The 24,742-nt window shown below is 53.2% G+C and overlaps 1 protein-coding gene across 8 annotated transcripts in view; it reads left to right on the top strand.

Moving 5' to 3' along the window:
* CELF5 (CUGBP Elav-like family member 5) overlaps window positions 1–24,742 on the top strand; it is a 43,695-nt gene that overhangs the window by 1,917 nt on the left and 17,036 nt on the right. For 6 of the 8 annotated variants that reach the window (XM_059697216.1, XM_059697209.1, XM_059697215.1 and 3 more), the window contains exons 2-3: window positions 14,294–14,376; window positions 24,535–24,586. In XM_059697216.1, coding sequence (XP_059553199.1) covers window positions 14,294–14,376; window positions 24,535–24,586 — 135 coding nt within the window. The remainder of the gene's footprint in view (window positions 1–14,293; window positions 14,377–24,534; window positions 24,587–24,742) is intronic. The other 2 variants (XM_059697208.1, XM_059697210.1) reach the window with 1 other exon arrangement.

Below are 24,742 nucleotides of genomic sequence, written 5' to 3'. Positions count from 1 at the left end.
CCACACTCCACCCCCTCTGGACTCCATGGCTTTGGTCATTTTCTGGTTTGTCTGAAGAGCCCATTTCTAGGAAGGTTCTGATGGGAATCAGGGGGTATCCATGTGGCCCCCCAAATGTTGGGCTGGAAGGCTGCTGGCGAGCTCTGGGACAGGGAAGCAAATGGGTTGCAGAGGTGCCCCCTCCTCATTTTTAAATCTCCCCTGGAAATCCTCCCCCCAAGCGAGAAGAGGTGAGGGGTGGAGCTGCAGCCCAGGTTCACCTGGGCCAGAGCCTCAGTTTCCCCACTGTTACCAAAGCAGGGCCCATGAATGCGGGGGTGTTTTTTCTGGCTGGAGAATGTTGGGATTGGGGGGGGTGTTCAGGGTCTTTCCCATTTCCCATCTTTCCTTGGAGGCTTAAATTAGGAAGCAGGGTGTCCATGATGCTCAGTCCTCATCCTCCTCTTCACAGGGGCCCTGGGCCAGTCTGAGCCCTGGACGTAGGGCCTGAGGGTAACAAGGGGGTGGGGGGCTTTCCCTCCTGTCTGCCCTCACCCTGTACCCTCAGGTCAAGGATAGATCCCCCTCCTGGTCCCACCTGGTCCTGGGCCTGGAGGGACCTTACCTGGAGGTGGGGGTGTCTCGAGTGCCAGCAGCTGGGATGGAGGCCTGTGTGACCTCTGGCCAGTGGCTTCCCCTCTCTGGGCCTCAAGCAAAGGGAAGTGGAATGATGAACGGGATGTAGGGGAGGGGAAGTTCGGGTACCTCCCAGAGAACACTTCTCTGGTGTCGTTTCTGGGGAACCAACTAACCACTGACTCCTCCGTGTGGCCGGGGTGAGGGGTCTGGGCCCAGGGGTGGAGAGAAACCTCCCTCCTGCCCAGCAGTCCAGGCCGCTGGGTGCTGGGAGACTCCCATGAGGCCGGGCCCAGGCCAGCGGCAGGGGCCAGAGCATCCATTGTGGTCACCGTCCCCCCCACCCCCCAGCATTGTCTTATCCTCATGACCATCCATCTCATCCTTAGTTTTCACATTCAGGGGCCTGTTTGATCTCTCACCAAAGGGCTCGCCACTGAGGGGGGCTTGTGAGCACCACCAGATTTCATATAAAAAGGAAACTGAGGCTCACTGGGCCAACTTCTGGGTCCCAAGGACCAACCAGAGCTGCCCTCCCCACTGTCACGCACCTTCCCCCTCCCGGGCCAGAGAAGCAGAAGTACATGCGTGTGATGAAGGGGTGACAGGTTCCTCCAAGATGAGGATGAGGCTCCCGGATGGCATGGGGGAGGTGGCTGTGACATCTGACAGCCACAGCCAGTGGTGGGGCCTGCATGTGGGGGCCTTCCATTCCTAAGGGCCTGTACAGTGGGGGGTCTTGCTGGAACCAAGAGAAAGGCAGGGGGTTCAGCAGATCCTCTGGGCTTTGGGGATTGGACAGGGCTTGGGGGAGAGGACAAGAAGTGAGGGGTCCTTAGAAAGAGGGCAGACTGGGTTTTGTTTGTTTTTTTTAAAGAGAAGTGGAGAGAGAGAGAGGGAGAGAGAGAGCATGCCACCCCCCACCCACACACAGGGAGAGGCAGAGAGAGGGTGGGAATCAGAAAGAGAGATGGAGAAGGGGGATCAGGAGGTCACAAGGCTGCTTCCTACCCCATCCCCCAGATCGGTGCCTCATCCAGAGGAACGGGACCTCCCTGGTGTCCCCAGCCCAGCCAGGAGCTCAGGCCTGGAACTGAGGCCCGGACTGGGGCTCCCAGTGGCCAGTATACAGTCATCAGCCCCTTCCAGCCCCCTGGTGGGGGACAGCCCCTCTCCCCCCGCCCCCTGCCAGGACCCTCGCTCCAGGGGGCTGGGTGCCTGTGGGAGCCCTGAGGTGTCCCTCTTCCCTAATCAGGGCTGAATATTAATGCCTGTCCTGGCGATAGGGTTCGCTGGCCGCTGCCTTGTGGCCCCCCATTTATGGTAATCACATGTGCATTTGCATGTTAATGACAATATTTATCTTAAAATGGAGGTTGTGAGGGGGGCCGGTGTGGTGTGGGGGTATAGGGGGGCCTGTGGTTTCCATGGGAGCACCAGCTGCTCTGCTTGGTGGCAGGAGGGGAGGCTGGAGCACGCTGAGCTCAGAGGCGTGAGATTCCGAGTGTGACGTGCCAGCCCCAGGGAGACAACGGGCTGGGCTGCTGGCAGGCACTGCCCGGGGTGGGGGACTGAGGGAGGAGCCCTTTCCCTGTGGCATCGGAGGGCGCAGTGGCTGGGGGTGGGGGCTGAGCAGAAGCCACTGGGACTGGCCGTGTGGCTTTGGGGCAGGCGGGGGGCTCCGTGCCTCTGTTTCCCCAGCTGCCCACTCTTCATTGATTTAACAGGCTTTTATGCGGCCCCTGGGGCCTTACAAGTGACTGTGACATCTTTCCTGCCCTCCTTCAGGCAGCGGACATTGATTGAGCACCTACTGTGTGCCCGTATTTGAGCACAGCTGGAATTGCACGCACACACACAGGATCTCTATGAGAGTAAGCAGTCCGTGAGCCCATTACTACCCATAGGACTATCTGTTGAGCTTTGCTGTGCGCCAGGCCTGGTACACAATGTTGGACAAAACAGACACCCCACAGACCCTCCTAGGTTCAGAACCAACAGGTGGGAGAACTGGGAGAACGCAGCGTTGATGTCAAGGCTGTGATGGCAGAAACACACACTGGCAGGGACAACCTAGAGGAGGCTCTGCCCTCGCATGTGTGGAGGGCAGGAGGGCTTCCTGGAGGAGGCGGTCATTGTGGGGGAGCAGGTAAGAGGTTAACATGAAGATGAGCTGGCTTCTCTGCATCTTCCCGGCTAGGTGGGCTTGGGTAGGCATCTTTGTCTCTCCAAGCCCTGGTTTTGTCATCTATAGAATCGAGAGGCTGGAGGAGCCTCCCATCCCAGCGGGGGGTGGGGAAGGTGAGGATGGGGATGGCAGATAAAGTTTTTAGCACAGAGTTTGTGCTTGGTCAGTGGCATTGGGCGTATCATGTGACTAAGCTGAGACCGGAAGCGTGAGAAGGACCTGGTGAGGGGAAAGGTGTTCCTGGTGGAGAGAACAGCATGTGCGAAGGCCCAGAGGAGCGCTAACTCTGGTAGCTTCGGGTGCGGGGAGGATAGAGCTGTTGCCCTGGTGGGAAAGGAGCAAAGGGTCTTCGGAGCCCCAGAGCCCCTTCTGATGTGGGGCTCAGTTAGCAGGTCTCTTCTGAGAAGTTCTGGCATGGGAGTTGGACCCGGGAGCTATCTCTGAAATAGGCTCCTGTCTCTCTCTTTCACCCCTAATATTGGCAGATGAGAACCTGGCCATAATGAACACGTAGTGGGATCACACACATTTATTTATTCCTTCAGCCAACACGTCTTGAAAGCCTTTTGGGGACTTGCTTTATACTGGGCAAGAGAGGGTCCTCTGATGGGAAGATAGAAGCAGACGTTGGCACCTTCAGCCACAGTGGTCAGGGCTGGGCCTGAGGGAGGGATGCAGGAAGTCCTGCTGCGTGGCAGGTAGGCATCAGAACTGAGGCTTTGAAGGATGAATAGGAGCTTGTCAGGTGGTGAAAGCATTTCATTTATTTACTAACGGAAGTACTTACTGTGTTCTGGGCCCTATGATGGGTGTGAAACAGGTCAGCTAGATGGATGTCTTCATCCTTATGGATATGGGCAGAAGGAACTGGGTTTGCAAAGTCCTGGAGGTATGAAGGGGCACAGCTGAAGTTGAGGAGGAGTTAAGTGAGACACAGGAGATGAGCAGAGAATCAGCATGGGCTGGACCCTGAAGAGCCTTTGATGCTAAACTGAGCTTGGATTCTCTCCTGAGAGCACTTGGGCGCCATGAAAGAATTGAGAGCAGAGGAGGACCTCAGTTAGACCTGCATGGAAAGGGAGCTTTATGTCTTATTACCCTCCATTGCCACCACCAGCCTCTTTCCAGCCTCCCAGCCTTATTCAGAATATGCCCACTTCCTACACACCTGCGTGGATAAGGTGGAAGCTTCCCGGGTGGTGAGGCCCACAGTGTGGGAAGAGAGGGATGTAAAGGAACAGAATGTGTTCAGGTTGCAGGGGTTCTTAGAGAACCAGGTTACCACATGGGTCAGGTGAGGGATTTGGGCTCAGAGAGGGCCAACACCCAGCCCCAAGTCACACAGCAAAATAGCCAAGCACCACACCTGCCAGCCTGAGCCTGGCCCATTTCAGAAGAACGCCTTCCGGGAGGCTGGCTGTGGTGGGAATGAAGGTAACCAAGGCCGGGGGGGGGGGGGGGCTGCTGGATCTGGGAGACACTGACATAGCAATAGTCTTGTTGGTCTGGAGTGATCATTACTGAGGCATAAGCTCTCTGAGGACAGGGGCTGCGTCTTGTTTGCCATTTTGAAGTGGAGCATGTGGCTGAATGAGAGCATGAGGAGATGAGAGTGTGGGGAAATACGGGATGTGGAAGGTGGACTGGCTAACAGATAGATGGAAAAGTGAGTAGGTGAATGTAGGCATGAATGGATGGCTGGATGACAATGACTCCATGTATGTATGAGTGGATTGGTGGATGAAAGAGTGGGTAGATGGGTAGAATAATTAATAGATTGATGGATGGATGGATGGATGGGTGGGTGGGTGACTGGTTGGATGAATATATAGATGGATGGATAAAAGAATAGATGGGTGGATGGAGGAATGGATAGATGGATGGAAAGATGGATGATGGTGGATAGATGAATGGAGTGTGGATGGAAAGATGGGTAGATGATGGATGGATGGATGGATGGATGGATGGATGGATGGAAGGAAGGAAGGAAGATGGATAGATGGGAAGATGGGTGGATGATGGGTGGATGGATGGATGGATGGAAGATGGATAGATAGATGGGAAGATGGGTGGATGATGGGTGGATGAATGGACAGGAGAGTGGGTGGCTGAATGAGTAGATGGGTGGGTGCATTGAAGGATGGAAGATGGACACCTCCCCAACATTTGCCACCTTCCTTCTCACCTGGTGGGTGGGATGGCCATCAGCTTTGCAGGCCGACAGACTTGATTTCCATTCCTGGCTCTGCTTGTATTTCTGACAGGTCACCTAATCTTTTCTTAGCTTCTTCATCTGTAAAAGAGAAAGACTATTGATAGCTATCTTAGAGAGTCATTATAAAAATTAGAATTCACTTATATAATGTGATTGACATAATTACTGAGTAATGCCTTGCATATTGTTTCTGTCAATACATAGTTAGGCAGTCAGATAGTCAACAACTGTTTATCAAGTCTCTATGACGTGCCAGGCACTGAGCAAGGCTCTGGGGACACCAAGAAGTCCAGCAGGTAGGAGGGACTGACAGTAAACCAGTAAACACATAAGTAAGATTGAGATAGGAATGAGTTGCTCTGAAGGAAGAAAACCAGATGTGTGTTAGGGGGTGACAGCTTACCTTGGGTGGCCAAAGATGGCCTCTCTGAGGAGGTGACATTTGGGATAAGATCTGAATGATAGGTGAGAAAACTGTTATTCTAAAGCCGAGGGAAAGGTCTTCCAGGGGAGGACACAGCATGTGCACAGGCCTTGAGCTCAGAATGAGTTTGACTTGTTGCAAGAACGGTGAGGAGGCGGTGTAGCTGGGGCAGAAGGAGCAAGGGAGAGAGAGGGAGGAGGAGAGGGCAGAGAAGTGATGGGGGCAGGTCCGGCAGAGCCATGTGGACCTCGGGAGGAGGTGAGGGGGGAGCCCTGGAGGGCTGTGGGCAGGGGTCCCTTAGGGAGATCATTTTCCAGAATCTGGAGAATGTGGGCTCTGGGCCTTCCACTTACTAGATGGGGAAAGTAAGGCACAGAGAGTCCTAGAACATGACTGTGTATGTGGGAGGGTTTAGAACTCCAGAGTCAGGTACCTGGAGGCATGAAGGGGCTGCACGTGTGTCTAGGAAATTACAAGAGGGTTGAATTTAAGGGCAGTGCAGGGAAATACTGAGAGAAGAGGTCAGAAGACAGCAGTGATTAGGTTGGGAAAGGCTGGCACTTGGCTCTGACCTGAGAGCTCTGGGGAGCTCTGGCGGCTTAGAGCCAGGGAGGGACATAGTTCACAGCTGAGTGCAGGGCTATCCCTTTGGTGGGTTTGGTGGAGGAAGGATGGGAGCAGGATGGGAGGCCAAAGGTCAGAGAGGTGGCCAAGCCGTGGTCCAGGTGGGAGAGGATGAGGCCAAGCTGGGCCTGGGCTGTGGGCTTGGAGAGGAGGGGATGGCTGGAGACATATTTAAGATGTCACATTATCAGCTCTTGGTTGGGGAGGGTAGGAGATGAGGAAGAGAGAGGATTCTTGTGAAGTGGGTGTTACCCAGGGTGACCCTGCTGCCAGGGGTCACTGGGTAATGTCTGGAGACATCTGTGATTATCACGACTGGCAGTGCTCCTGGCATTGAGTGGGTGGGACGAGGCATGCTGCTCAGCACCCCACAGCGCCCAGGGCAGCCCCCACAGAGGGTGACCCATCCCTAGTGTCAGCAGTGCTAAGGGGAGAGACGGATAAGTCACTGCTCTTGGGTGGATGGATAGTGGATAGATGGATGGACAGATGGACAGGTGGATGGATAGGTGGATAAATCAATGGATGGATGGATGGGTGGATGGATAGGTAGATAAATCAATGGATGGATGGATGGATGGATGGATGGATGGATGGATGGATGGATGGATAAGTAGATGGACAGGTGGATGGGTGGGTGCAAGGATTGGTGAATCACTGGTGACTAAAGCCCTGGGAGGAGTTAAGATGGCTGTGGGCAGGAGATCTGGAAGGGGATCCACAAGAGCCCTGAAAAGTCCCAACATGGAAGGCGGGGGCAGAGGAGAGGCAGCAAAGCAGCCAGGGAGGTAAAAGGTCAGCCAAGAACTGGTGCACCCAATGGAGGGGTTCAGGAATGTGATCCCTGAGCCTGAGGCCTTGCCCTCTTGGACGGGAACGGGTACGTTTATACGTGTGGGGAGGGACAGTGAATAGGGGAGAGGGCCCATCAGCCCGTTGCTCTCAGTGACGTGGGTGACGGTCGCAGATTGCGAGGAGGAAGGAAGAGGTGGAGAGGGTGGCCGGGACAGGCGGGTGATGGAGAGTGGTCCCAAAGCAGAAGGGAGGATCTCCTATAATCCTTAACAGATAGTATTATGACTGCTATTTTATGAATGAGAAAGTGGGGCTCAGAGATGTTAAGTGGCTGGCCCAAAATCATCGGGCCTAGATTAGCCACTAGGTCACAGAGCTGAAATTAAGGACCAAGAATGTGAGGTACCAGTGTGCAGGGGCTTGGGATCAAAGGGATTTGGAATAGGGGTTCACGCAATCAGTTATCGTTAGAGTCCTGGCTGGGGAGAGAAGGAGATGTTGGGGATCAAAGAGAAGGTGAACAAGGTTGTCTTTCCTGCATCTGTTTCCCCAGCAAAGCTGGCACACAGTAGGTGTTCAGCAAATATTGACTGGTGGGGGGAAGGAGGAATAAAAATGCATCAAATGTGGTCACTGCCCTCAAGGAAGTGGTCTTGATATTAGCAGATCAGTTTGGAAACAAAATAAATTCAGTCAGTCAGTCAACAAGCATTTATTGAGCACCTACTGCATGCCTGGCACTATTTAGGTCCTGAGGACCTCCATTGAACAAAACACATAAAAACTCCACTCCTAATGGAAGCTACAGTTCAGTGGGGCAGACAGAGCTAAACAAATAGAATATATGGCATGTGAGATGGTGATAAGGGCACTGGGGAAAAAAGAACAGGATGGGAGATGGTTGAAGGCTGTAATTTAAAACAGGATGCTCAAAGAAGGTTTCACTAAGGGGGCAACATTTGAGCCAATACCTGAAGGAAGTGAGAGTGAACCATGAAAAGGTTTTAGGGAAGTACATTTCGGAACAGCATGTGCAAAGGTCATGGGGCAGGACCTATGTGGCTGGAGCAGAGTAATCAAGGGAGGAGGCAAGGGTAGGGAGTGGATGGGGGCAGGTTGTGCAGGGTCGTGTGGGCTTCAGGGAGGACTTGGGCTTTCACCCTGAAGGAGGTGGGAGCCCTGGAGGGCTATGGGCAGAGGGGGACAGAACCTGACTCGGGTGCTCACAGTCACCCTCTGGTGGCTGCTGTGGGGAGTACAGATTGGGGGCCAGGATAGAAGCTGGGGGACCAGGGCAGAAGCAACTGCCCTGTCCAGGTGGGAGATGATGGGGCTGGACCACGATGGAGGCCGTTATCAGTAGCCAAATTCTACTGAGCACACTCTGTGTGCTGGGCGCTGGGGACATGTCAGTGACTGGGACACACCCTGTCCTCACCCTCAGGGTGCCCACAGCCCTTTGGGGGCCAGTAACACACAACGAGGCAGTTACAGCATGAGTGAGCAGAAATGGGGGACACACAGGCACAGGAGAAGCCCATGAGGTGCCTCACCCTACATCGGTTGGGGTGGTGAGGCTTACCAGAGCAGAGGGTGACTCAGGTGAGGAGAAATGAGCCGAAGATGATTAGGGTGTGTGGACCAAGGAAAGGTGGTGTTCAAAGCCCGTCAGGGAGAGGCTGAGCACGGGTGTGCCTGGACACGGCCAGCCAGGGTCAGTCCCCAGAGTTACCAAGCTCCCCAGGAAGTGACAGAAATCCCAGACTTATGCATGAGAATAAGCATTATAAATAGTAAGAAGGAAAAGCCATGCTTTTCATTTTAAAACATTTTTAGGCCATTCCGTCAGTGTAACAAGCTTCAGCAACTTAAGTAGTCCCCAGTGTGCGGTGGTTTTCTGAAACTCAGAAACCTCTGGCCCCTGTTGCTCTGTGACATTGGGCAGATGACTCAGTGGCTGGCGTCTCAGTTTCCCCATCTGCAAGATGGAGATAATAATAGAAACAGTAGTGCCATTATCTTTGTCTAGTCTGAGGATTCAAAGGATTGATATGGGTGGCATGTCCCCATAAGATGCCTGGTGCTCAGTGGACGTCAACTATTGTTGTTACAATTTCAACACGAAATCACCAAAGATCAGATCTCAGAGCAGAGAGCAGAGGATCTTGGCATGAGGAGGGACCCTAAGGGTTCCCTGGCAAAGACATTTTCTCCTTGTGGAGCCATTGCTTGCTTACCTTCAGGGCCGGGGAGCCCTCTCCTTATAAAGAGATCCATGATGAGGCACGTCTAGTTACTTACTGTATTAGGAAATTTTATTTTTCAAACATATTTTTATTGATTTCAGAGAGGAAGGGAGAGGGAGAGAGAGATAGAAACATCAATGATGAGAAAGAATCATTGATTGGCTGCCTCCTGCACACCCCCTACTGGGGATTGAGCCCACAGCCTGGTCATATGCCCGACTTAGAATTAAACCGTGACCTCCTGGTCCATAGGTCGATGCACTGACCCACACCGGCTGGGCAGGAAACTTTCATACATGGAGGAAATCTCTTGCCCCCCATAGATCCCCTCATTGGTGCAACTCTGCCCTTGGTTCTCAAGAGATCTGTGGGCACTGACCCTCCCAAGATCAGTCCTGGTCCTAGCGTTGAAAATGGAGGTGTGTGTAAAAGGAACCATAGAATTGTCACGTGCTAAGCATTCTGGCTGTCAGTTCTTGCAGGTGGACTTGCCCTCTCTACCTGCCCCACTCACCAGTTAACCCCTCAGGGTTCAGTCAGTTTGGGGAGGGGCTGCTTGACACCCAGCCAGGCTCCCATGTCATCAACGGGGCTGATGTATGGTGTGGGGGTGGCCAGGCCTGGAATCAGAGTGAGCAGCTCACCCAGTGTGGGCATTGGGTGGGCTGAGTTTTCCCTCCAAGGGCGGTTGGAAGTCTGAGATCAAGGTGTCAGTTGGGTTGGTTCCTTCTGAGACTAAGAGGGAGAATCTGACCCAGGCCCCTCGCCCAGCCTCCGGTGTTGCTGTCAGTCCTTGCTTCCCTTGGCTTGATGATACATCACCTGATTCCTGCCTTTGTGTCCACATGGCCTTCTCCCTGTGTGCACGTCTCCGTGTCAGGATTTCCTCCCTCTTATGAAGATACACGCTGTGTTGTATTAGGACTCACTCTAATCCAGTATGACTTCATCTTAATTCCATCTGCAATGACTCTACTTCCGAATAAGGTCACATTCTGAGGTCCTAAAAGTTAGGGCAGCAGCATATGAATTGAGGGTTAGGGAGACGATTCAACCCTATGAGGAACTGAATGCCAAGGCTCTATATATCTAGAAACGGGTAAACATCACACATTTTCACCAACTAGAGAAGAAAAACTGAGAGTCCCAGAAGAGATTGGGCAAAGAGAACTGGGAATCATTTCAGCACCAGGGACAGCGACCCGCCATTGGGTTATTTCTTCCTTGTGCGGCAAAATTCACAGACACAGAGGCCAATGGTGTGGAGGGTTGCTCTGGGTCCCTACCTACCCTTCCATGTTCTGCAGGTGGGGCTCCACAGGCGAGAAAAGACCCAAGGAGGAAGGGTTCTGCCCCTATTTTGGATCGCCTGCAGCCTGATTTCTTGCCAGCCATGCCTAATTTCTCTCAGGTTTTAGGGCTAGTTATTCTTTTTTGTTGTTAATCCCCAACTGAGGATATTTTCCCCCATTGCTTTTTAGAGAGGATGGAAGAGAAGGAAGGAAAGGGGGGAGGGAGGGAGGGAGGGAGGGAGGGAGGGAGGGAGGGAGAGAAAGAGAGAGAGAGAAAGAGAGAGAGAGAGAGAGAGAGAGAGAAGAGAAGAGAAGAGAAAGAGAAACATTGATGTGAGAGAGACATATCGGTTGGTTGCCTCCCACACACGCCCTGATGATGGCTGGGGATCGAACCTGCAACCAGGGTATGTGCTCTTAACCAGGAATTGAACCCATGACCCCTCAGTGTGCAGGCCAACGCTCTGACAACTTAGCAACACCAGCCAGGGCAGGGCTAGGTATTTTATCACCTCTCATCTCCCTGAAGACCTTTGGGGATTAAATTCAGAAAATAGAAACACACACACACACACACACACACACACACACAAATAACAGAAAGTTAGATAATGGATTGGGAGACGTTTGCATCACACAGAAACAAAAACAGATAAACACAATATATATAAAGAACTTATGAAAAGAAACAAGTTGCCTAGCTTCAATAATTCAGGAATGTATGTTAAAATCTCAATGAAATGTAATGGCACACCCACCACTAACATTTAAAAGGCTGGGAAAACCGAGTTGGTGAGAAAGAAGCACCAATAAGATTCTCAGACCCCATTGGTGAGAGTATACGTGGGTGCAACCACATCGGAAAACTGTTTGAAATAATCGATTGAAGCTAAACATATACCAACCTTACAACCAGCAATCCCATTCCTGGATATGCCTTTGTGCATCAAAATATATATGTGAGAATGTTCCATGGCAGCTTTATTCATGATAGTCCCTAACAGGGAACAGCCTAAATGCCACCCATCCACAGGACAATGGGTAACCATTTGTAGTATATTCATAGGATAAAATATTGCACAGAAATAGAAAGGAATTAATCCCCGAGACACACAGCATCCACAGTTGAGTGGAAAAAACCAGACACAAAAGCGGACATACACTGTGATTTCATTTACGTAAGTTCAACATGGGGAACAGGCAGCTACAGTGATGAGCGGCGCACGAGGCGTGGGAAACCATAATGAAAGCACGATCTGGTTACCACAAGGGCCAGGGTCGTGGCCACTTCTTGAGGATGAGAGATTGTCGTAGGGTGGACGGAACATGGGGCTTCCAGTGGCTTCCATGTTCTATTTCTGGATCTGTGAGATGATCACATGGCTTTATAATTATTTAATTGTACACTTACAGATGCTGCCCTTTGTGGGGGAGGAGGTTTGTAACATATACCGATTACAGTTTTTTATTGTGGTAAAATTTACCATTTTACAGTGTACATCTCAGTGGCATTACCCACATTCACGTTGTTGTGCAACCATCACCACCACCCATCTCCAGAACCCTTTTCATGTTGCAAAACTGCAACTCTTGGACCCTGTGTCCCCCATCCCCAGCAAAACTGCATTTAATACCAACTCTTCATCCCCATTAAACACTAACTCTTCATCCTCACCCACAGCCCCTAGCACACACCATCTACTTCCTGTCTCTATGGATGTGACTCCTCATAAAATGAAATCATACGCTATTTGTCCTTTTGTGTCTGGCTTACGTCACTGAGCATAAGGTCCCTGGGTTCGTCACGTAGCACGGCTCAGAATTTCTCTCTTTTGTAAGGCTGAATAATACTTCGTTGTACATATAGGGTGTCCCAAAAGTGTGTGCACATACTTTGAATAATTATAAAGGCAGTGCTTATTAAAATACATTTCATTTTCAACACTGAGCTATCAGCTGTCAAGGAGTGTATACATTTTGGGGGGACACCTGTATATCCCACATTTCGTCTATCCACTCATCTGTTGATGGGTATTTAGGCGTTTCTCTACCTTTTGGCTATTGTGAACAATGCTGCTGTGAGCATGGGTGTACAAATATCTCTTTTGAGTCCCTGCTTTCAATTCTTTTGGGTATCTACCCAGGAGTGGAATTGCTGGATCATATGGTAATTCTACGTTTAACTTTTTTGAAGACCTGCCAGACTGTTCTCCACAGCGGCTGTACCATTTTACATTTACAAATGTTCTTTAAATGCTGGCGCCCGTCTCCAGCTCTGCCTGGGGCCCCCCTCCCCAGAGTTCCAAGAGACCTCTCAGGCATGGGGCGGCACTCCTCCCCACCACCCAGCCCAGCTGGTGGGAGCAGCCACTGTGGTAAGCATCGCCTGGCAGGACGCAGCTTTAATTAGCTCCTGCCTGGGGCGGAAGTGTGCTCCCCAGAGCTGTTCCCAAGAGCTCTGCACGGGGAAGTCGGGAGTGAAGGGAGGCAGAGAGACAGGGACCATGAGTGGGAGACGCTGGGGCCGGGGGACACAGGGTCCAACAGCATCAGAGCAGCCAAGGATGGTCTCATTTCACAGGCAGTGAAAACAAGGCCCGCAGAAGCTAGGCAAAGCCCAGCCCTGGGCCCAGACCTCGGGGGTCCATCCCAGGGGTCCGGACACCTGCCTGCCACCCCCGCCCCGTCTTCTGCAAACATCTTTCAAAGTATCTTTGATCTCTTGGTCTTTCTCTGGGCGTTTCTTTCTCTTTCCTGCTCTTCGTCTGTCTCTGTCTCAATGTTTCTTGTTCTGTGACTCTCAACACCTGGCACCCCCGCCCCAACCCGGACGTAGTCCAATCACACCCTGGCTTTGGGCACCTCCAGGGCCTCTCCTGATTGGTCTGCTCTTTGCCGCCGGACCACACACCCTCTGGAGCCTCGGATGCCCCTAGGTGGGTCCATCTCAAGGCGCTCTCGGACCATGCTCTTTGGGGAAAACTGAGGCAAAGACTGGGCAGCGCCCCATCCAAGACCACAAAGCGAGTCAGTGGCAGAGCCCACTGCTCCTCATCCCAGTGCTGGGTCCTCTCCCCGTCGTCCTCTCCCCACCACACCCTGACCGCACTTTGCCAGCCCACAGCTTGGAGAGTCTCTTCATCTAGTGTCAGCCCCAGACTCCATCAACAGCAGGGTCTCCTCTCTTCCCCTCCCTGTTTCACTCTTTGGGAAGTGGCGGGGGCTGAACCACTCACTGCTCCTGCACCCTCCCTCCCCCTGCAAAAGGTGGCTTCGGTTTGGGGTCCTCTTTTTAAATTTTCAATTGTAGTAAAATACACATAATATAAAATCTACCATTTTCTCATGTTTTTCTCCCCGCGCCCCCCAGGTGTTTTACTGTAGTAAAATACACATAATGTTAAATTCACCATCTTAACCATTTTTAAGTGTATAGTGCAGTGGCATTAAGTGCATTCACACTGCTGTACAACCATCACCACCATCCTCCTCTTGGACCTTCTCATCTTTCCAAACTGAAACTCTGTCCCCACTAAACATGAACTCCTCATCCTCCTCCCCAGCCCCTGACAAGGTCTACTGTCTGTCTCTGTGGATTGGACTCCCTGGGGACTTCTTACAGGTAGAATTATACATTTGCCCATTCGTGTCTGGCTGACTTCACTGAGCAAAATGTCCTTAAGGTCCATTCATGTCATAGCAGGTGTCATCATTTCCCTTTTAAAAGAGGGAGTGATATTCCACTGTGTGGATGGACCACACTGTTTGTCCATTCACCCACCCATGGACACTTGGGTTGTTTCTCCCTGTTGACTGTTGTGAATGATGCTGCTATGAACGAACATGGGTGCACAGCATCCCTTTCTCTTAACACCCCCACTCTCTCCCCTCCAGGCTGTGCCTTCCTCACTTACTGTGCCAGGGACTCCGCCATCAAAGCTCAGACTGCTCTGCACGAACAGAAGACCTTGCCCGGGGTGAGTCTGGATGCTGCCTGGGGGGCGGGGAGAATGGAGGGGTGGCTCTCAGCCTGGGGAAGGCCAAGGCCCTTCTTGGGATCAGCAGTGTCTTGACTCAGAAAGAGGTATAAGGTTCAGAGGGACAGAAATGATCACCAGAGTGAGCATTTATTGAGTGCCTACTGCACACTGGGCACAAGCATCACACCGGAGAGGTTGTGTGTGGTTATGCAGGTGGCACTGGTTGAGGCTGTGAGACCTGAGGATGAGGAAGCATTAGCAGGCAGCGGGAGCAGCACGTGCAAAGGCCCTGAAGCAGGACTGTCCTAGTGTGTTAAAGGAACATTGCAGCAAATAGAGCTTCAGCCCCATGATTTGGGGGTTGCTTGGGCAGGAGTTCCATCCCAAGGGGAGGCCGGCCCAGGCTCTGTACCTGCCAGGTCTCTCTTTCAGCCCTGTCCTCTTTGGGTGGGCAGAGGTCTCCAGGCAGCACCTCCTGCTGCAAAGTGAAGAAACCACAGTGAGATTCGTGGCTCCGGGGGTGGGGCTTGCCATTCTCTCTGGATTCTCAGAGACCCTTCAGCAGCAAAAGCACTCAGGAGCTGCTTGGGGCACCTGTATCCATCAATGCTGGGAGCAGGAAGTCTGGGGTGTGCCGGCCCCGTGGGTTATAGATGCACCAGGTGGTTAGGGAAGGCCTCTCTGAGGAGGCAACCTGATGGCCTGAGGGAGGGAGGGAGCCTGTCTGCCCAAAGGGCATCCATGGTGGAGGACGCAGCCAGTACAGCGGCCTCGAGGCTGGACCAAACTCAGTGCCTTTGAGGAGCACCGAGGGGATGAGCAGAGTGAAGCCATGGAGTGAGGAGGAGGGTGGGAGGAGGATGGGGAAGAGGAAGGGACAGGACTCCGTGAGGAGTTCGGATTTTATTCCAAGGGTAGTGGGGCCATGGGAGAGTGGCAAGCAGAGGAATGACCTGGTTTGATTTCAATTTTCAAAACCCTCCTTCCAACTACTGGAGTCCTGGGGCTGCTTAACAAAGCGCCACAAACCATAGCACTTAAAGCATCAAAAATATATTGTGTCACAGTTCTGTGGGCCAGAAATCAGAAACCAAGGTGCCAGCAGGGCTGCACTCCCTCTGGGAGAATCCTTTCTGTGACTCTCCCAGCTTCTGGTGGCTGCCAGGAGTTCCTTGGCTTGTAGACTCATTACTCCAATCATTCCCGCCTCCGTTGTCACGGGGCCTTCCCCTCTGCGTCTGCATCTCTCCAATGTCCCCTGCCTTTCTCATATAAGGACCTGCCATTAGACTTAGGGCTGACCATACACCCAGGATGAGCTCATCTCTAGATCTGTCCTTTAATTCCATTCATAAAGACCCCTTTTCCAAATAAGGTCTCATTTTATTATGATTATTTTTTTTTTGTTAAAACATATTTTTATTGATTTCAGAGAGGAAGGGAGAGGGAGAGAGAGATAGAAACATCAACGATGATAGAGAATCATTGATCGGCTGCCTCCTGCAGGCCCATTACGGGGGATCAAGCCCGCAACCGGGCATGTGCCCTTGACCGGAGTAGAACCCGGGACCCTTCAGTCCATAAGCCAACGCTCTATCTGGCGAGGGCAAACTAAGGTCTCATTTTATTCCCAGGTTCCGGAGGTTAGGACTCGGGTATATTTTAGGGGGACCATCATTCAGCCCGCTACGGAAGGTTAGCACAAAACAAACGGCCAGATGGAAGGGCGCCCTGGGGCAGCATCACCAGGGAGAAACGGCTGGCCTGCATGGCAGACTCAGTAGACAGCAAACAGGGTGGCTTCTTGGAGGAGGGAGCATCGGGGCTGAGTTTTGAGAGATGGGAGGATTGTGGCAGATGGAGATGAAGATGGGGGTGGTGTGAGTACAGAGTGTACCAAGACTCGGAGGCAGGAACGTGCCTGGTGTGCTGTTGAGAGCACACGAGAGCCTCTGTTGTCTAACGGAAGAGTTTACATTAGTTTAGGAGGAGTTTTCGCCCAGGGCGATTCGGCTCCCATGGGACACTAGGCAATGTCTGGGGACATTTGTCACTGTCAAGACTGGAAGATGCTGTGGGTAGAGGCCAGGATGCCGCACAACACCCTGCAGGGCACCAGACGGCCCACAACAAAGAATGAAGTGCCCAAGTCAGTGGCGCCCGGTGGATAAGTCCTGGTTAGGAAAAGAGCTGGTGGGCAGTGCTAACTGGAATATAATGCAAGCCACACGCAGCATTTAAACTTTCCAGTAGCAACGTTTAAAAAGGAAAAAGAAACAGGTAAAATGAATTTTCATGCTATATTTCATTTTAACCCAATGTCTCTAAAATCTTATTATTTCAACAGGCAGTCAGTATCGTTTATTACTTATTATTAAACAAATTTTAAAAATCCCATTCCCCAGTCACACAAGCCCCATTTCAAGGGCTTCGTAGCCACATGTGGCCGGTGGCTATCTTATTGGACAGTATGGTTCTAAAATGTTCTAAGCCAGGGTCACCTCAGACACGATGTAAATGAATGGGCGTGGTTATGTGCTAATAAAACTTTATTTACAAAAGCAGGCAGAGGGCTCAGGATAAGGCTGTAATTCGCCATTCTAGACGCGTACTGTCCAATAGAACTTTCTCCCATGATGGATATGTCCTGTCTGTGCTGTCCAGTGTGGTGGCCACTAGGCCCACGTGGCTATTGAGCCTTGAACATGTGGCAAATATGACTCAGGAACTGAATTTTTAATGTTATTTAATTTTAATAAATGTAAACTTTAACTTAAGTGACTACATGTGGCTGGTGATTACCACATTGGACAGATAAAATCTAGAACGTTCTATATTAGAGGTTGGCTACTGTGTTATCACAGACCCAGAATGTTCTAGACTAGGAGCCCACTAGCCTACTGAACAGTGCAGTCCTGGAGTATCCTAGGCCAGGAGTCAGCTACCATATTGGATAGCACAGACCCAGAATGTTCTAGAGCCGGGAACACAATGCAGTGTTATTACATATCTAGATTGCAGGGATCGAGTCTCTGTTGGATGCCAGCTCACTGTTGGGAGGTGAGGAGTTTCGGGCAGTACCCTCTCCTCTCTGGGTCTCAGTTCCTCAGCCTCCACATGGAGCCTGGGTGTGAATGATCACTGTTGCCCAGCACTCTTGGGGCCTCTCATCTAAGACCATATCCACCAGGGGGGCTGGTGTGGCAGAGGGGAGACGGTGGGCAAGAGAAAGCTGGTCCCTAGCCTCCGGGAGGTGAGGGCTGATGTTTGATGAATAGGGGGCGGCGGCTCAGAGTTGGACCCTGAGGATGCAGGGACCCCTGGGGACCAGCAGGCCTGGGAAGCATCCTCCAGGAGTACAGCATGATTTCTGAGGATTATTTCTTAAAGTTTGCAAAATACTACACACTTAGAGCAAAGTGCACGCAACACAAATGACGATAAAGCAAGCACCCGCCTTGTCACTACACGAGCGGCATCCCAGGAACCCCCAGCCCACCCCCAGCCCAGCCTCTCTCTTTCTGTTGGAGGAGCCACTATTCTGACCTTTCTGTCCCCAGCCCCTGCTTTTCTCCAGGGTCCCAGCACTTGCCAATACGTTGCTAAAATATTAGATGGCTTTTGCCTGTTTTCCTCTTAACCCAAAGTGAATGGAATCATATGATATGGAAGGCCATCTGCATTTTTCTACTTAGTATGATGCTACTTCAGCATCGCACGCAGCTGTAATGGGTGCTTTTCCGTTGCCGTGTAGCGTTCCACGACATGAATACACAGTGTATTGTTCCTCCTCCTGCTGGTGGACATGTGGGGTGTTTCTAGTTTTTGCTGTTCGAAATAGAGGTCCTTTTCCGTGCTTGGTTCTGGTGGGCACATGCCCACCCGGCACATACCCAGAAGCTCTGACCCCTCCCTAAGTGTGTGTATCTTTGGCTTCTGATTAGCTAAGGGGTTGACTTTCCGGGCGAGCCACCCTCCCCCGAGGACACCCACAGATGTGGGACCAGCCTGGCAGAACCAGATCTGGAGGCTCCTGGCAGACGGCGCGGTGGAGGGGGCTGCTGGGGGCAGAAGGCCCCCGCACCTGTCCGCTGCCTCTGAACACCGAAGTCTGAGCCCCCTCACCCCAAGGGATCTCCACCAAAAGCCGGAGCCTCATGAGGTCGCCTCGTGCTGGAACACCCACCCTGCGGCCCTTGTGCCCGCACATGCTCGCGCACACACAGCGGGGAGCCAGGGGCCCGAGCTGAATCATCTAGAAATCACGACAGCCACCACCTCTCCTGTCCCCTGCAGTCCTCCCCCACCCCAGTCCCCGTCCCCGTGTGCGTGTGTGAGTTGGGGAAGGCATTGTACAGCGGACACTTGTCTTTTTATCTCTTGATAAAAAGTGAGATACAGCGGCAGGCCTCTCACCCGCTGGGTGACCTGCGTGAGCCCCTTCTCTTACCCACCGGCTCCCCTCGGTCAAACCAGGAAGGGAGTGAGCCATCACCTGCTTGCCCTGTGCGCCCACACCAAGAAACAGCCGAGCTCCCCTCCCCTAATGCTTCTTTCTGAAGTAAGAATGACCCGCCTTTCCAGTTCCTTCCTCGTGTGCCAGTAGGGTCCGTGGGGGACACAGCTTAATCAAATCTCAGCGTCCTGGAATAGGATCCTAAATTGAATACAACAGAATCCCAGAATAGAGCCCGAATGGACCCAGGACCCTGAATCCAGGCAGAGCAAGTGCCTCAGGGCCCAGCAGAGGTTCTCAGCTGGGCTGACAAACCCCAGGCTGGGGTTCCTGGAAGTGGAATGGGCCCCACAGCAGAGACCAGTGTGGCCAGCTGCTGTCTCTCAGACTGTTTAAGGCAACACCATCTTTTTCGTCATGAAGGTCTTGGGGGCAAGGGACACCCCAGATCTGGTCGCCACCCTACTGCTTATCTGAGCACCTCTGAAAGGGATGTGTTTGTCTGTTCAGCTGTGGGTCCCCCCCAAACCCTTCCTGAAAACCCTTTCTGTGCACAGAGGAGCCTCTGAGGCGCCCCCCTTGCAGGAGCCACACCCACACCCCACGACTTGGCTCAGCATCAATTCAAACCTGCAAATGAGCAAAGGGCCCCAAGGGGCTGAACATCTAATGCTTTGACCTTCCCAGGCCTCCGTTTACTTACCTGTGAAATGGGACTATAGGAGTGTTTTGAGGATCCTGTGAGGTGACACATTGCCAGGTGCTAAGCACACGATGGGAACTTGGTAAATCTATGCTGAATGAATGACTGGACCATCCAAGGCAAGACAAGCTGTAGGACTCCTGGCCAGTCGTGTTGCCTTTCCAAGCCTGTTTGCTTCCCAAGAAGGGGGGATAGTGTAGACATGGCCTGGCACAAACTCGTGGGCTACCTCCCCTGCTGAGCATGGTGCCCAGCACATCTCCAGCTTGCTCTGTGCCCATGGGGACAGGACCTAGGCTTTGCTTTCTGTGAGTCATAGGTCTTGCCTCGTCCCATGTCAGCTGTTCTTTGTGGATTCTGTGCTGGGCCTTTTTGGGTAAGGAGGCACTGAGACCCTCAGCCCTGCCCTGAGAAGCTCACCCCAAGGAGGAACAGTGTGTGTGTGTGTGTGTGTGAGAGAGAGAGAGAGAGAGAGAGAGAGAGAGAGAGAGAGAGAGAGAGAGAAAGTTGGGGGTTATGCCTTGATCAAAGCAAGGTCTGGGCAAAGCAACCAAAGCAGATAGATAGTGAGAGGAAGGCTTCAGGGGGAGGTGGAATTTGAGGGGTTCTCTTCAAGGTGAGAATGGGGTTCAGAGGGGTACATTCCAGCCAAGTTAGTGCAACAGCAGTGCCCCCGGGGCCCCATGGGAGGAATGCCTGGGCCTGAGTGGCAAAGGAGGCTCGAATGCCAGGTTGAAGAACTGAATGCTACCCCAAGGCCAGTAGGGAGCCATGGCAGCATCTAGACGTGGAGGGGGGCTTGGTCTGGGCCCAAGTGGGAGAGGAGGAGGCTGGAATGGTGGCATGGGCAGCCCAGAGTGGGGGTCCACCTTGCTTCCTTCCTTTCACCCCCCCAGAAACAACCCAGGTGGGGCTTCCCCTGGAGTCCCCACATTTTCTAAAGGCACAAGTTTGCAAACCCAGGAGGCTCTTCTGGGCCCCCACCTGACCACTGGAGACTCCTCCTGCAGGCCCTCCCCCCAGCGGCCGCCGTTTCCCCTGTAATAGACACAGGTCAGACTTAAGGGGTTCTGTGTTCCCAATGCTGTATGGTTTGGTTGAAGTCACTCAGCCAAAGCTGGGGGGCAGAACAAGGACTGGACCCCAGTCACTTAACATGTGTGCCCACCCCAAACACAGACACCCCCAGAGCCCCAGCCCACAGGAGCTTGGCTGGAGGTGTGGCTGGGCCCCCAGAGGACCCCGAGGAAATCCGCAGGAGATTGAGCCTCTGATTCTGACTTGCTTCTTTCTCTTTCTGACCTGCCCATCCACAAAACGGGAATGTTCCCACCTCATAAAGTTGTTTGGAGATGAATGGGGCAGTGGATATACATATTGCTCCAGCATGAGAAAGTCTCTCCCTCCAACTCCTATTCACTTCAAAACCCAACACAGATTTTCCGTCTTCAGTGCAGCCCAGCTCAGTCTGCGGCTCTTCACTGTTCTTTGCTCTCGGCTCTCCAGCCCTTGATTCCGCCCTCTGCCCCTACCCTGACCCTATGCGTCTGGGAGCGTCTGTACCTGCCTCTGTCTTCCCCTCCACCAGACAAGTGGGGTCCTCCCTGGGACGCAACATTACTCAGTACGAGGCACACTGGGAACGTCGTTGAATAAGGGAAAAGAGGAAGGGAGGGGGCAGGGAGGGAAGAGATGCAACACTGGGAGCCAGAGGTGGAGGAGGGAGAGAGGGCATTCCACAGAGACCTTGGTGGGGCAGATGGAAAGAGGAAGCTGGAAGGAGGTGGGCAGAACCGGAAGGGTGGGCAGGGGTGACTGGAGAGGTGGGGGTATGGGGAGACCTGCCTCGCCCCCCCCCCCCCCGCGACACTCCCACACACACACACCTTCTCAGGGTTCCGGTGGGCGGGCAGGGCCTGGCCAGTGGCTGGCGGATTGCCTGGGAGTGGGGCTCAGGGAGTGAGGCGCTGGGCCTCAGCTTTCTTGCTGCGTATGCGCCCCTATGCGTCCAGGGCCGGCAGTGCGGGCCACAGCACATGGATGCCAGCCAGCCTGGTGTGAGTCTCTAGGCCAGTGGGTAAGGCGGGTGGGTAAGGCGGGTACGGGGCTGTGGGGTGTGGATAGCTGGGCCTTCAAGCCTCGGCTTTTGAGTGGGGGACTGGAGAGGAGGGGGCTGCCCCCCTGGCTTCTGGGAGCAGACCAGGACCTCCTCCTCCTGCCACGCTGACCCTGGAGGGGGAAGGAGCTTGCGGTAGGAGGCGGAAGACCCAGGCTCTGCGGCCACAGCTGACGGCGCAGTTGGTGAGCAGGTACCCAGGCCATGAGAATGGGGTGAGGGTTGAGGGTGCTGTGTTGGGGGCAGGTTCCCTCCTCGTGGCCCCCTCCCTTGTTCCCTCTCTTGGCTCATCCATCTCTAGAAGATTATATTTAAATATCTCTTTTGTGCAAGGCAGGAGCTAGGCTCGCCCCTAAGAGGCAGTTTCCATGGTAACAACAATTGCCAGCTTCCATGTGGTGAATCAGTGTTGCCTTGGCAACCCCATCCTCATCTGCCCAAGGTGCTGGGAGGGGGGAAGAGGTGAGGGCCAGTGGAGGTGAGGTGGGAGGGGTGGGGAAGCAGGAGGCTGATGCTCAGGTGCCCCCTTTCCCCCCCGTTTCTTTTCACCACCTCAGTCTGCCCCCAGCCCAGAATCTGGTCCCATCTGGTTGAAATCATCTCCCCTCCTGCCTCCAGCTAGCAGGGTGTGGTACCCAGGTGGAGAAGGCTCAGTGTGTGTGTGGGGGGGGGCGGGGGTGAGGGACGGGAGAATTGTTCCCCCTTCCTCTGAGGGTGTGGCTGGGTGGCAGATCGTTGGGCTACCGGAATGGGGACACCGGATTGGGGAGGCTGCGGCCTCTCTGGTTCTGGCGCTCCCAAGGCTGAGTTCACATGGAGGCAGCCAGGCCCACATGTGCCTGGGACACACTTTCAGAGAAGGGGGAGGCGTCCGAAGTGGGAGGGGCTCAGATGGGGGAGCAGAGAGAAGGAAAGGACTCAGAAAAAGGGAGGTAAGCTAGAGTGGGGAGGGGAATCAACGGGGAGGGGACCCAGGGAAAGGGGTGATCAGTGAGGGAGGGGGTTCAGAGCTGGGACAGGGTCTTGAGTTCAGAGGGAAGAAGACGTAGGGGTTTTAACGTTGGAGAGAGGTCTCTACTCGTGGGAGTGGGTGGCAAGATCTCTAAATTTGACTTCTAGGACTCCTAGTGCCTCACCTCACCTACCGTGACCTTGGTGGATATAGTAAATAACTTTTCTGGGCCTTGACTTTGACATCTATATAACGGGGTGAAACCGTGCCCCTCTCTCGAGCTTGCTGGGCAGCTGCACTATGATTAGAACATGACATTTATCGAGCACCTTCTCTGGACGGGTGGGGACCTACTCCAAGATGGTCTGACCTAGGACCAGCACTCGCTGCCCCCACACCTGCTGGGGAGGGACCAGGTGTCTTTCTGTGCTGGTGGATGTTGACCCCTTCCTTCCGGTCAGCTTAGTTCAGCAGGCTCCTCTGAATCTCCCATGTGCCCTGCCCTGTGTGGGGTGCTGCTGTGGTCCCCAGTCCAGAGGAAGAAGAGCAACACTAGACATGCCCTACCCTGAGGCAGAGGAGGAGGGAACCCAGAGAGGGGAAGGATTGCCCGCTTGGGGCTTTTGAGTTGGGATTTGAAGAATGAGTAGGAGTTCACCAGAGATACCAGGTTGGGAAGAGGATTCTGTCCTAGGGCCAGCGGAGAAGTAAATGCCACCCCATCCTACATCCCTCAAGTCTGTTGTCAAATATCCACATTAGCTGATCTCATACCCGTGCCTGGGTAAGTGTGGGGGTGGGAACTGGGGGTGGATTTCTTCTGTTGAACATCATTTTCAGGGCCAGGGGCAGGGGATAGGAGAGTCCAGAATAACGAATCCAGGCTGGTCCACTCAGGTGTGACAGTGCTCCCACCAAGGCTTGGGGAGCTGACAAAGGTAGCAGTCTTGGTATACTGGTCAGCTACTTCTGAGAACACACCATCCCAATCGTTTTTTAAACTGTATTTTTGTTGATTTCAGAGAGGAAGGGAGAGGGAGAGAGACACATCAATGATGAGAGAGAACCATCGATCAGCTGCCTCCAGCACGCCCCCTATTGGGGATTGAGTCCACAACCCAGGCATGTGTCCCTGACAGAATTGAACCCGGGACCCTTCAGTCTAGAGGCCGACACTCTATCCACTGAGCCAAACCAGCTATGGCCCACCCCAGTCATTTTATTTGTTCATGATTCTGTGGGTTGGTAATCCCAACCTGTAGCTGGGGAGTTCTTCTGCTGGTCTCTCCTGGGGTCATTCATGCAGCTGCAATCAGTTGGGTCTTAACTGGGGCAAGCTGGGTCAGGTCGGCCTCACTGCTATGTGCTGTGTGTCAGTGGGGCCTCTCTGTGCATGAGGGCTCCCATGCTCCCATAGTGCCCCAGCATGACCTGGAATGACTTGGTAATCTCAGCGTCTCAAGTGTGGAAGCTGCAGGGTCTCTTGAGGCCAAGGTTGGAACTCCCACAACTTCACTTCCATTGGTCAGAGCAAGTCACATGGCCAAGTGCAGATACAAAAGGAAAATAGATTCCAGTTCTCAAGGAGAGGAACCACAAAGTCACATCACATACAGGGACTGGCGGAGTTGGGATATCTTTGCAAACAGCTCATGGCACTTGGGGAGGCAGGAAGGCTTCCTGGCGGAAGGGATATTGTTACTGGGTTTTAAAGGCTAAGTAAGAGTTTTCCAGACAGTGTGAGCAAAGTCCTGTGGGCGGGACCATGTATTATTTGGTCTGAGTGGAGTGTTAGTTGCTGCCAGGTGGCTGGTGGGATGCTGAGGCTGGGGAGGTAGGCAGGGTTGCCTGGCAGAGCTCAGGCAAAGTTTCTACCCACGCTGCTCCAGCTGCCGACCTTGACCTCTCCCCACCCCCTTTTCCCACAGATGGCACGGCCAATCCAGGTGAAGCCTGCGGACAGCGAAAGTCGTGGAGGTAGTTGTCATCTCTCCGTGACCTCCAGGCTGGGGGTTGGTGGAGGGATGGGGGAAGAAGGGAGGGTTCCTGCACAAAAGGCTGCAGTAGTGCCCTGCCTGCTCACACACTAACGGCGTGGAGACAGGAAGCAGGGCCTCTGTCCCCACTTCCCGACCA

The sequence above is a fragment of the Myotis daubentonii genome, chromosome 5, assembly GCF_963259705.1.
Source record: "Myotis daubentonii chromosome 5, mMyoDau2.1, whole genome shotgun sequence".
Lineage (NCBI taxonomy): Eukaryota > Metazoa > Chordata > Mammalia > Chiroptera > Vespertilionidae > Myotis > Myotis daubentonii.
Note: the sequence above shows the minus strand (reverse complement) of the source record. Positions and strands in the feature narration are given on the sequence as shown.